This window comes from Lygodium microphyllum, chromosome 24 (assembly GCF_053477565.2).
Source record: "Lygodium microphyllum isolate KBCC chromosome 24, Lygodium_microphyllum_v1.1.10, whole genome shotgun sequence".
In the NCBI taxonomy this organism is placed as follows: domain Eukaryota; kingdom Viridiplantae; phylum Streptophyta; class Polypodiopsida; order Schizaeales; family Lygodiaceae; genus Lygodium; species Lygodium microphyllum.
The window spans coordinates 22,028,878-22,042,342 of NC_141158.1; the positions used below are offsets into that span (position 1 = coordinate 22,028,878).

Below are 13,465 nucleotides of genomic sequence, written 5' to 3' on the forward strand. Positions count from 1 at the left end.
TGCAGATCCTTTGTATTAGGAGCATCAATCATGTGCACCTTACAAAGGACAAAGCAAACAATCAATCAAAACTTCCTATAACAAGGTTATAAGCATGTCAAAAACTCATGCCACAACAAGAGCAAAACTTCTATATTCTATAACATAACATCGAGATTCATTAAAAAGTGCATGCACACAACCAAAGTTGCTGGCTGGAAGCATTGATATTGAGGTGAAGCAAAATAAACAAAAATTAGAGTGTATAAGCAATGAAATTGAGAGCTCAATACACATTCAATGCCAACGCTTTAAATTGAGAGTTGATCATCTTGCCTTCGTCTCAATTGTGAGTGTGAAGAAAATAAAAGATGAGGTTTCCCAAGTTACCTATTGAATTTAGCAACTCCTAATAAAATACATGTTTCAAATTTGCTAGCTAGAAGGCCTACTATTGAAATTAATCCAAATGGATCAAAATGGAAATTGTAAAAGGACGTGCAATAGAGGATAAAGTTTGGAGTACAAAACAAACACCTACTGACTTCATCCCTCAAAAAAAAACCTTAGATAGTCTATCCCACAATCCTTCTCAAAGCCCAACCATATGACTCGATTGTCCTCTCATAAACCACTCTCAATCCTCAAAACCAAATGAGCCAATCTTACAATCCTTTTCAAGTAACCATCTTTCAACAAGACATCATAGTTCCACTCAATTATAACCAACCATATGACTCGATTGTCCTCTCATAAACCACTCTCAATCCTCAAAACCAAATGAGCCAATCTTACAATCCTTTTCAAGTAACCATCTTTCAACAAGACATCATAGTTCCACTCAATTATAATGTTCAAGTAACCATCTTTCAACCAACATTGTCTCGTCAATTTCACTAGCTTCTCATTGTCTCCTCAATTTCATTAGCTTCTTTCATATTAATGTGCATTAATGCTTACGGTGTCCTGTATTATGATTGCAATCAATCCTAGTATTAGGAGAGAACATAGCTTTGCAAAATATGTAGAAAATAGATAATTGGAATCAAAGTATACAATTGGCATCAAAGATTATAATTATAAACTGGAGTGATCTATAAGCAAAAGTACACCTCGTTTTGGCTGTAGGCAAAGGTCCTAAAAGCAAAATAGTGAGCGGAATCTTTGGCTTTATCGCTTGCACTTTTTGTCCAAATAATACCACTAAATCAACATGAGACTTCAAGGGGTTGAAAGGCCAATTCTCTGTTGGGGCTTTTGGGGCATGCAAGGTTTTATCCTCTAAGGAAGCATCCCCACTACGCATACTACAGTTGATCGTCATCATAAAATGTAAGATGACAAGGTGGGCTATAGATGTAGTAAACGTATTCTGGCCACGCAGGTTCAAGTACAAATAATAATCAGATAGGATTTGACACAAGGACCTGAAATGGCTTCTTTAGCTTTCTGCTCACTGCTGGCCAACGTTTATAGTAATAAATCATGGCCTCAAAGAACCAATGTTTTCATTTGCTAAAAGTAGGACACAATTGTGTCCACTAAAGGCGTAAACTAGTGCGGAGGCTACACAATTATCAATTTATACATTCAAGCTAGATATAATCACACTACAAGATATTCAGTACACAGGTCTTGAGGAAGATGCTCGTCTTCCTGCTAATAATCAGAACTTCCTATTCAATTCCAAATTTTGTACAGTGCTGCTATCTGGATGATGTCAAAAGGGACCTGAGCAGTTTGTTACTCTAGGAAAGCTTGGATAACACATTCTTATTCTCCACATAGAATGTTCCACCTCAAGCTAGAAGAAAGAGCCCCACTTCCTACCAATCAGCTGAGCATAACACCAGTCACCACATCAAGAGCGTCGTGTATTGAGATTGGACATTGTTGAAAGAAAACAAGGTCTCCATGATGGGCGATTCCTACTAAGTTTCATACTTACATTCACCTTTGCCTTAAATCCTGCCTTAAATGCAGGAGCCACTGGAACTGCCCAAGCTCTAACTGGAGGATGAACAGTACCACCAACAAATTGTCTCTCCATTCTCCATGTACCAGGAGCTCGTCCGTAACTGTATGGCCGTCTCGGAAAATTGGCCTTCCATTTTGCTTCCATATTGGGGACATCAATATTCCGCACCTTCAAAGGACATAAACCAATCAACCGATCAGAACTTCCCATAAAAAGGTCATAAGCACAACAATATTTTTGGGACCAGGAATACAATACACCTAAAATTGGCTTGTTGGGATAGAAAGATTCACGATAAATTACATGCATATAAGTTACAACAAAGTTTGCTAGCTGGAAGCCCTCATATCATGATAAGCCCAAATCAACAGAAAGGAAAAGGAATACACAATAGGGTAAAGGAGCCAATAGATTGTCATCTAACAATCTTCCATTATTTTTAAAAAATTTCGTGAGTTGCATAAATGTTTTTTAATAGTCAAACTATTTAGATTATATAGAGCTCAAAGAAAAAATATTGGGATATTTTGATATTTTTATCAAGTAGCCTTAGTTACAAACGAAAGGTTCATAAAAGAGGAGCAGTGAGGGGCCAATAGAGTGACACTCGAGGATGCATTGCTTTAGGGTTTTACAAAATCTAAAATATAAAAAAATTTACATGGCTCAAATGTTTGGCTTAAACTCATCTATAATTTTAAAAAATTCATATTATATTGTTAAGTGACTAAAAAACCACATCTTTCTTGTAAAATTGTCACTCAATTGGGGTGGGGTGTGTTTTCCTTTTGGAAGGCGCTACTTTATTGGCCCCTTTACCCTAGTCGGAAAAGCTTGGAATTCACAATATAACGCCCAACATTTCAAACTAACAGATGGTCCTCACATTATCTGCATGTCTCGATTCAAGTTAGTACACACCAACTATAAACACAAGCCTTCCAAAAGTTTCCACTGCACTTAGCAACTCAATGCAACTTAATGCATAATAGATAAGCCACCAATTAGCGTCATATTCCACATAAATAAATTCCATTACCGCCTTACGTGAACCAGCACCTCATAGGCAGAGGCAGTGTTGCTCTTATTTGTGTTTGAATACACCATATCAATGAAGGCATTGTAAACAAACTACTAACATTGGCCTATGAAAGTGTTGTCACTGTAGACATGCCTACTACAAATAGCATACCAGTATAGTTTGTCCTACCATTGACTTGCACAAGAGGAACTGGTTACCAATGACCATTCTTTGAAAGTGATGTAAGGGACCAACAAGAATGTCAATACGTCTACATCATGCCATTCATATCAACCAAAGGCCCTTTGGGTGTCTAGTTTGAGCTAACATGTTGCATCTTCAAACCAGGGTGGTTTTGTACGTTTCGTATGATACGTTCAGTAGGTGAATATGTACAGTACGGTACATACACAAAAAATTTTGAGAGTAAAATACATTGTTTCATACATTCATTTAAAAAAATACATACAGAATTATATATAAAATCAGCCTGCACACATAAAATGTGCTACTTTTAAGATAGATCATGGAAAGCACAAAGTTTCATAAATTAGAGTTTAGAAAACAATTGCAAGGCCATATAACAGTTGAAGCTAGAGTCATGTAACTTGTTCTATTGACTACTCCAAAAATATACAAAAAGGCATATGCCATGGCACATGATATCACTCGATGCTCAAAAAAGGACTCAAAATGACAAAATACAAAATGACTCATGACTTATGAGGATAACTCAGCATCAGGCTCAGATACATCAGAAGGTGGAGACTCGAGAGCCACCCTCACCAAAAGAGGCCTAAGACGGCTCACCAAAGTCGCCATCACTGCTGACATTCCCATCATCATCGTACTCAGGCTCTCTAATTGGAGTATCCTCTACCCGGGCTCTATAATTGAAGAGGCCTAGGCATTGTGGAGAGAAATGGAGAGAAAGCACGAGAGGGAGAGGAAGAGGGAAGAGGGAGAGGGAGAGGGAGAGAAGGTGAGGGAGAGGAAGAGGAAAAGGAAGATGGAGAGGGATGGGGAGAGGAGAGTAAGAGAAGATGAGGGAAACGCAAAGGAGGAAGAGGAAGAGGGAGAGAGAGAGAGAGAGAGAAAGATTAGGATGATGAAGCTTGAATGGAGGCTTGAGCTCAACAAAGGAAGATTAAAGAAGATGTGTAATGAGATGAGGGGAGACCTACCCTTTTATAAGGGCTAAGGTGAGGGGGAAGAAATGAGGGAAATGGAACCTGTATAGTACCATATGGTATGAATGTACATTACACTACCATGCGAAACATAGTGTACGCAAACAAAATGCAACCCTACTTCAAACATACTAGAACGAAAAGATACACCACTTTAACGATCAACTAGTGACAAGAGGGTACCAATGTAGAGAGGCTAGTTGAATACTAAAGTTTCTAGCACTATGATAACCCCCAAAGCAATACAAAAGCTAGCACTGCTAAGAAAAATCCCACCTCTAAGAGAAGAATTAAAAGCTGCAAACAACGCTCAAGCCGTCACCAATAAAGCCAAGAAGAGAGAGAGAAAGCTCAACAAATTGAGAAGAAAAAGAAAGCTAAGAATGCAGAGCGCCTAGAAGCTACACATGAAGATGCTCAAGAGAGGTGGGTAATCTCTCAACACCACATTTGGATAAAGAGGACTACTTTAAAAGTATCCTCAAGTTCTAAAGAAATTGAGCAAAGGAACCCAAGGATGTCCATTAATAGAAGCTCCAAGCATGCACATGCGAGCACGCACATGCAAGAGAGAGAGAGAGATGGAAACACATTTACTTACACCGCTCAAAAATGGGTCATTAACCACTTTGCCCCAGTATACATCACAAGTCTTCTCCAAAAGATTGAGAAAGCAGAGATCTATCTTGACCATACACATCTAGACCAATGAGGAATCCCCACAAGCACCGAGAATCAACCGTTTGCTCTGAGACTTAGAGAACCCTCGCGGTATATTGACCAAGGCAAGAGACTCCAAAATTTGAAAACCTCTTGGTTGTCTACAGCTATATGTCATTGTCTTCTTAGTGGGTATTGTGTCTCTAGAAGTTAGATACTAAAACCAATCTTCCTTCCCCGAAGGGTGGTGATGACCTGATTAATCAATGAGTATAAATCCACATACATTAAAAATGCACACTTCACAACTTTTATATTCGACAATTGAAAAGGTGTTGGCCCCCAAAAGCAGTGCCCTATGTGGTATTTCTTTAGCTTTTATTGCAAATGGATGGAGTATAACTAAAATTCTCTGATCTCCTCCGCTAATCCAATTGCCTTTTACTGTCAACTCTGACCAACAAGCCTTCAAACCAATTTGCCCATCTGTTTGTTAAGAGATTGGCCTTCACCATACACCTTGAAAGACAAATTAAACCCCAAATCTAATCTAGGCCGGCTGGTCTCTTGAATCACCTTGAAATTCTTTAACTTTACTCTACTAAAATTCAAGTCCAAGGCCCTCAATTTTGAGCACACATCTTGAGGTGGCTGTCCAACCCTAATTTTTGCTATAAACTAGAATTTATGACAATAATTAATCAAAATCTCCATCTCTGATGACTCAAATGATTGGATTTTGCCAAGATAACTTGAGACTCAAGAGATAGACCTCGTGATAGACCACCCCCTAGAAAAGCCTTGCAATCGTCTTCAATTGCACTGCAATGTGCCAAAGCATCAATTGCCACTACTGGAAATACATATTGGTATCATAGTCAAACAACATATGCACCTATTGCTTAACCATGCTCATGCCCTCTACATGTGAAATTCCAATCACGTAAACCAGTTAACAATAACCACTGCCAAAACCAAGAGAGAATCACTCGCATGCCAAAACCCAACACTGTTCTGACCACCAAGGCATTGTAATGCGTAAACTAAGCATAAATAACGCCTCATAGCAATGATGTACCACATGATAGTCATGTTAAGTATACAATCAACTGTAAACCACATGTAACTTATGCAATTGTACTTCTTTTGCATGACCTGTAAATGTATATTGCATACCATCTATGTATTCAATACATACCTTGCAAATGCGAATCACATCAAAATATACATTCCATGTATTCCATACATGCCTTGCAAGGCATGCAACTATATAGTTTCAAAGCCTAGGTGCAAACCATATCATACACATATTGACTCATAATGACTAGTAATTGAATACTATAATACCCTAGATGCAAACCAAGTACATTCAAGATCAACTACATAACCGAGCTATCCACCACTAAGGGAGTGGAGATGCAACCTCCCCATTGAGCATCAAGTAATACTCTAGACCTTTTGTGCTCTGCTAAGCCTGAAAGAGCCCAATCCAAAATCAACTCTAATTGTATACATCAAGGTAAAGTACATCACTAAGAACAATCTGCTCAATCACCTTCCTCCCTCCAATTGCATTCTTTTATATGTGAAACAATGTTGAAGCTTCACCAAGAAGTACATGGAAACTTTATCTCCAACTTTACTTGTCTCAAATCCTCCACTAGGTTGTAGGCCTTTTTTCCTCTTAAGCATTGCGATGCTTTATACTTTCACATTATTGCAATTCTAACTTAACTAATATGCAACATTGCATCCAATTGACTAGCCCTCATGTGTACTTAACATGCTAGCAACACCAAATGCATCAGGAAATATTCTTGTTTACATACTTTGGACCATTACAATGTGACTATGCATCGGAATTTGCATCTATTGCATTTCCTAGTCCACAAATGGATGGATCCACTTTGGCAACAGCACTCTTACCAAGCATGTGCATGTTAGCACTCATAAAGACCAAATCTTTTGCCTTTTGTGTGCGAAGACGATTCCTTTTCTTGAATTCTATATGGCTGCAATGCTCCAAACAAGATGAACTAATTACATGGCGGAGTATAAAAATAGCCAACAATTATAGCTCATGCCCATCTGCACCAAAAATCCTCCCACCATAATGCTACCCCTATCTTTAAACAATCCAAAAATGCACCAAGACAACCGTAGATATATGATATGCTATATACTTACCCAACTAATTTTTTATAGTCCTTCCAATAGGCACCAATCTATCCAAGATAGCATCCAACCATCATGGACTTCTCTTCTTTATTTGTCACGAGATTTCCTCTCTAAGACTCCAAATGCAATAAAAATGTTGTTGCTTGCATGGGAGGTTGTAGGAATTCCATCTACCAACAACAAAGAAGTAGTGGATAGATAGTCTCATATCTATCTCCATCAAGCTCTAAATTCTTTAACCTATCTATGATTTTGTACATGTTCTCATAGACCTTGTCAATGGATAATTACATAATATCCATAAGTCTCACCAAACTCAATATTGGTTGTACCAAGTCATGAATACACTTCACATTGCCCCAAAACACAATATTTTCAGTCAACCAACTATTTTCATGCTTGGTCTCGAGGAGTGTTAATCAATGTTAAAATAGTAAAGAAAGAGTTGCTTTAAAGCATCTTTACATGTGCTCAATCAGCCCACACCCAATGTAAGGGAACTAAAAACAAATTGCGAATCCGAATGTTTCCAAAGCATTTTATTGACTCTTTATTGAATTCATTAAGTAAGGAACTAAAAGCAAATGGCGAATCTGAATATTTCTAAAGCATTTTTATTCGACCTCTTGTTGAACCCATGAAGTAGGAAGTAATGATTCAGCATTAATGACACCAGGTGATTTCCCCCTATCAATGATGGGCTCTATCCATGACAACTTTCCAATGTCTTTTCATAAGCTATTTAAACATTGTTGCCCTCCTAGCATGCTCACTATCAACAACACCAACCATAAGTTTCTAGTTGATAAATCCAAAGCAACTACCCACTCAAACAACTAGTACTGGATGATGTTTTGTACCTGAAGCATTGTGATGTAAAATGAAGCACCTCTCAACACAAGAGTTATCAACCATCTGATGGACAAACCTCTTGCGCGTCACTCCATCCATCTGCATTAAGTGACGACACCATTCTTTTGCCATGCACACTTCACATTTTCTAATGCTTGCTCTGCCAACCCCATTTCCTTTTCAAGCAATGTACAAGATCTTTGAGAAAAGATTGTAAGTCAAGCAAGACTCCCCGATCTTTTCCACATTTCTTTGAAATAGTAATGATCTTGCACATTAAATACAATGTGGACATGGAAAAGCAAACTTGAATCAGCAACGTCAATGTTTAAACCTCTTGTATTCATCACACCATCGAACTCTCACATCTTATGTGCAGCATCTATGGCTTCAACTAGTCACACATCATCTAATTCCAGATGCAACTCCACCAAGTCAATCTTGTAACCGTGCATCCACTAATCCTTTCAAACAATACCACATTCTTGATGTGTATAGGATCCACCAAAAAAAAAAAGATATCATACTCTCCTAGTTAAAGACCAAGGCTTATAGCCCCACATCCTTTTCCATGAACTCTTCTCTCTCCTCAAGACATCTAACACATTGGAGTATAATTGCAGCTTATGCCTATCAATACAAAGAAGTGAGCATAAACTTTGTCAGTCCTACTTGTGTGATGGTATGATTACATTATGCACATATACACACAAAATCCTCCACTCCCAAGACACTCTACATTCACCTTGTCTTACCACCATGATGATCGCCTCGACGAGAGTTATTGCCCGTTGCTTGGGATGATGAGTCACATAAGGATAGAAGATGGTCACATGGAGAGGAGCCTTTTTTTTTGTTTTGGGTGGGGGGGGGGGGGGGGGAGAGAGAGAGAGAGAGTATAAGTTGGACTAGCCAAGCAATGGCACAATGTTCACTAAAGCTGATGACGCCAAAAAGGCAAGATGATGACAAGCAAACAAGAGATAAGAGAAAAGGAAGCATAAAAGAATAACAAAAGGCAAAACATAAAAAGTAAAAGTCGATAACTATCAATCGATCCCATCCTTTGGTTCTACCTTTGTGATACAAGGCCTAGATCTACTCACTACATGTCCAATGCTCATGTCCTTCACTACTAGAGCAATGGTCACCATGCCCAAGCCTAGGTGTATCAAAATTGAAGTACGCTAATGAAAAATCACATGTTAATTTAATGAAAATACTAAAAGTTCTTTCACATTTCACTTTGATAACAGCTTTGCTTATATAAAAAGCCTTCATCCTTGGCATGCACATATTGCATCAGACTCCATCCCCCATTATTGGCAAACAATTGCATTCCTTGGTGCCTTTGAATTACCTACGCAACTCCTCAATAACTCATGTATATCGTCATTTAGTTATTTCATGTTTAATTACTTATCATTGTCTCTATCGACTAATCATTTTCCACATGCTTGTGATGATTTTACAATCTATCTGGCCCCCTCTCTATGCAAGCGTTTGATACGTTATAGAGCAAGGTTCTAGTGAAAGAATAATCATTTCGACTTAAGCGGTTAAGCATATACAAGAGAAGACATTTTCATCTCTTTGGCTTTAGATGAATCAAATTCTTACATTTAGGGTTTTGGGACCTGGAAGCATGAGTTCTTTATGAGCATGATCCCACTGATCATTTCTTTTTGCATGGTTAGTAATTAGGATTTTTTGGCTTGAGACTTTACATTAGGATGCTCATGAACAAGACGATTGCCATTGGAAAGGACTTATAGGCCCAAGTGTGGAGTGATTACATAATAAAGAATGTAAGATACTACAAGAATTAATCGGTGCACTATCATACTCCATCACAAAACAAGAGGTGGTGTATTAATGACTACAAGAGAGTACAATGCTCAAGGCAACCAAAATGAATAATGCCACACTTCTGTGTTTAGTGGCACACAGTGCCTTTCTATGATACGACATAACCCTAAACAACTTAACCGTCATAGGAAACCCTAAGTAAAACCCCAACCCTAGTGTCACTAGTGTCACTAGTGTCACTTAGTGTCTAGGACACTAGGGGGCAACAGCTTCATTTAATGATGACAACTTAAATGCCTAGCAAGCCCACATCATGGATCAAATGGCACCAAATCGTAGCCCATGAGAATGGCTTGCAAACCCCGCCCCCCCCCTTCCAATGGAATGGGTGGACTAATCAAGAAAGAGTGACAAGATCCTAGAAGAGATAATATATAGTCATGGTTCCACATGTTCATCTTGATGGATATAGCAACATGGCAATACAATGAATGACAAATCACATTTTAAAAGGTGTCAAATGTAGAGATAGCCGGATAGCTTGAAACTCTTGATGGAGGAACAACCTTCATAAAAAGATCTGCCAAAATGTCTTAATGAATAACCAAGCCAATCTCAAACCATGGATCCATGCATAAGCAAAGAAACAACCTTGAAGAAAAGGCTTAAATCCTTGGTGTCCTTGAGATATGCAAAGACACTTTTCACTACTTGCCAATGGTTCCCAAAAGGGTTGTCAATGATGAAGCTTGATAGGCAACTAAATACTTTGTCAATGATGGAAGTACGCCCCCCTCAATGGTGACAAATTGAGCAACCAAAGTCACTACTTGAAATAATGTGATAATGCTGCAATTTGAACAACATTGATCCCACTAATAAGCAAATCATCAATACATGCATAAAAATCAGCAAATCTGAAATATGTGGCACTGAAGTAACGTTTCACAAAAGGATTACTCGCTAAAGGAGTATGATCAAGAGAAATTTCAGCATGCTGCTGATCATAAGAATCAAGACAATAAAGTCCTGATGGAAGCGTGTTGGTCAATACAATGGAAGAAGGTACCCAATTATCATAAACTGCACACCAAGAGCCATCAAAGAGAGCACAGCCTGAATTAGCAATGGCTGAGATGGAAATGATGTTATTCTTAGTACCTGGCACATCGAGGACATCCTCCATGGTTCTAGAAGAGCTGAAAACAATAGAAACTTGCACACTATCAATGCCTTCAACTGCATAGGAGGCATTGTTTGTGCATCCTAATAGATCATTGCAATTGCTTGCTACGAGTGCAAAGTATTAAATAATTTCCAAATGAAGAGAGAAAATAAATCCCCAAACAATGGTGAACCACCAATAGAAGAGTTGATGGACACTTTAATGGAGTCAAATACAAATATATTTCTCCATATGCTAAGCATATTATGAGAAAAATTTTGTGAGAAATATGCTTAAAAATAATTTTGTGAAATGCAATATTATGTGAACAATGGAGCAATCAGCAATATATTGAAATCAAAGATAAATGGCTGACACTGCTGCTCCTTTCATGCAAAGACTTCAGAAGATTCGCCCAAAAATAGTGCCTAAAATCAAAGATAAATGGCTGACACTGCTCCTTTTATGCAAAGAATTTAGAAGATTAGCCCAAAAATAGTGCCCAAAAAAACTAAATATTGCTCCAATGTTGAGAGAAATTGGGAGCAGCATAGCAAATAATAATAATTTTGTATACACCGAGACCAATGAGGGTGTTTTTACATAAAAGCCTCGGATTTAGGGTCGCTTGGGTGGGAATTCCGGCGAAAGCCAAAAAATTTTGTCAATTCATTAATTGTGAAGAAATTTTTACCCAAATAGAGATGAATGTCAATCCAAACATTGGATTATGCCTTGACTTAAATAAACTTGTGCTGAATTTTACAAAAACCACAATTTTTGCCAAAAATTTGAAGAGAAATTTGAAGATTTTTCACAAAAATTACCAAGATCGTGCTGAATGTCACTGAAATCATGCCAAATGTCGTGCCTAAAAATGAATCTGCCTCAATTTCAATGATGAACACCAAATCCTTGAGAAGCCCCAAAGTCTCCAATGAAATTTGGTCAATTTTGACTAATTTCATTTTTCAATACCCCGAAGTTGAGAATACTAGTACCAAATTTCCTAGATTTGATGATTTTTTTTTGGAAATCGATGAAAGGTCTTGAACTATCTATGGAAGTTGGGGCTGAATTCGATGAATTTGAGGAAAACCCCCAATTTGAACCCAAACTATGCTTGGATGACAAGCGTGGAAACAAGGGCTTGTGATTGGAAAGTCAAAGAATGACGACATGGCTAGGTGTTGAGTTAACAAAGTTGTCGAAAAGATGAAAGCATCATGGTCCTACACTTGATTGCAACTAGCAATGGTGCAGACATAGATGATGTGATGGACAATGGACGGCTGGAATAGGTGTGACACGCAATGTGGGGACCTCAAGCAAGGAGTAACAACATGGGGCTCACATTGCAACTTTAGTTTTAAATCAAATAATTAACTTTTATTGTCAAATTTGGCCTTCATGACATGGCAAATTACAACACTCAAGGCAACCAAAATGAGTAATGCCACCTTATGTGCTAGTGATGCACAAAGTGCCTATTAATAATAAAACCTAACTCTAAACAGCTTAATGATCATAGGAAACCCTAACCCTAGTATCACTTAGTGTTTAGGACAATTATCCTAGGGGCAACAACTACATTTAACGATAATTCAAATGCCTAGAAAGCCCAAATCATAGATCAAAGGGCGTCAATGTATAGCCCATGAGATAGCCTACAGGACTATCCTAAAACCCCCTCTCAACTATTGGATCAATAAGTCCAAGGAAAGTTAAGCTAAGCAAAGGTGATTGTGCAAGTATAAGAATACACTAGGGTTCACGGACAAATATAAGATTGTTCAAACATGATTTTGACACACAATGAGCTCAAACAAAAATGCAAATGAAAATGAAAAGAATGAAGAAAAATGTGTAATGAAAGAATGATGAAGGAAGGAAAAATATACAATTCAATGCGAGACACGGTGTTTCAATGGTACGAGAGACAAGCAGCTAGAACCTTTGACAAATGTGACAAACTGAAGTATGCTTTCCTCACCAAGTTTAGACATGAAGGCTTTGAAGACCATTGAGAGAGAAATTCATGAACTTAAGTCAATTGACTAGAGAATAGGTCAAATCATGCGTCTATAGAATGGAGTCAGTACTGAAAAGATGGTCCACCAACCACAACCTAGATGATGGAATATAAAAGGGATTCCCAAGGAGAGGTTAACTGAATGTCCAAATGTTTGTGGAATTGAGAAGGCCAACCAATCAACAAGCTGTATTGAAATGTGTTATTCTATATGATGAAGTAGAGGTCTCGATTAGCCATAAATCAAGAAAGACGAATCTTGTCTCCCTCAATGGAAAGAGCAATGTATCAGCCAAATTCAATCCCAAGGATTGTACCTTGCCCCTATCCACAAATGCCTAAATTGCCCCAATATGGTTCTCCAACTCAACAATGGCCACAAACAATGCCTCCAATGATGACTCAACCACAACCACAATGGTCTCAGTCAGTCCTTAAGAAGTGAAGGCTATCCAAGCATAGTTTCCATGCATTTCAAAAACCGAAGTTTCAAAAACTAAAAAAAATGGAGTTTCAAAGTTTCAACCATTGGAAACTTTTGTGGACATGGCATTTCAGAAAATACTAATAAACTATAATACACATAAAAATATATGTGTTT

At 38.0% G+C, this 13,465-nt stretch overlaps 1 protein-coding gene across 1 annotated transcript in view; it reads right to left on the reverse strand.

Annotated features, from left to right (window-relative positions):
* Positions 1 to 1,041: 1,041 nt before the first annotated feature.
* Positions 1,042 to 13,465, reverse strand: part of LOC148014911 (uncharacterized) — a 42,607-nt gene continuing 30,183 nt past the window's right edge. Inside the window, exon 9 of the mRNA XM_087665018.1 lies at positions 1,042 to 2,125. Coding sequence (XP_087521144.1) covers positions 1,841 to 2,125 — 285 coding nt within the window. The 3' untranslated portion in view covers positions 1,042 to 1,840. The remainder of the gene's footprint in view (positions 2,126 to 13,465) is intronic.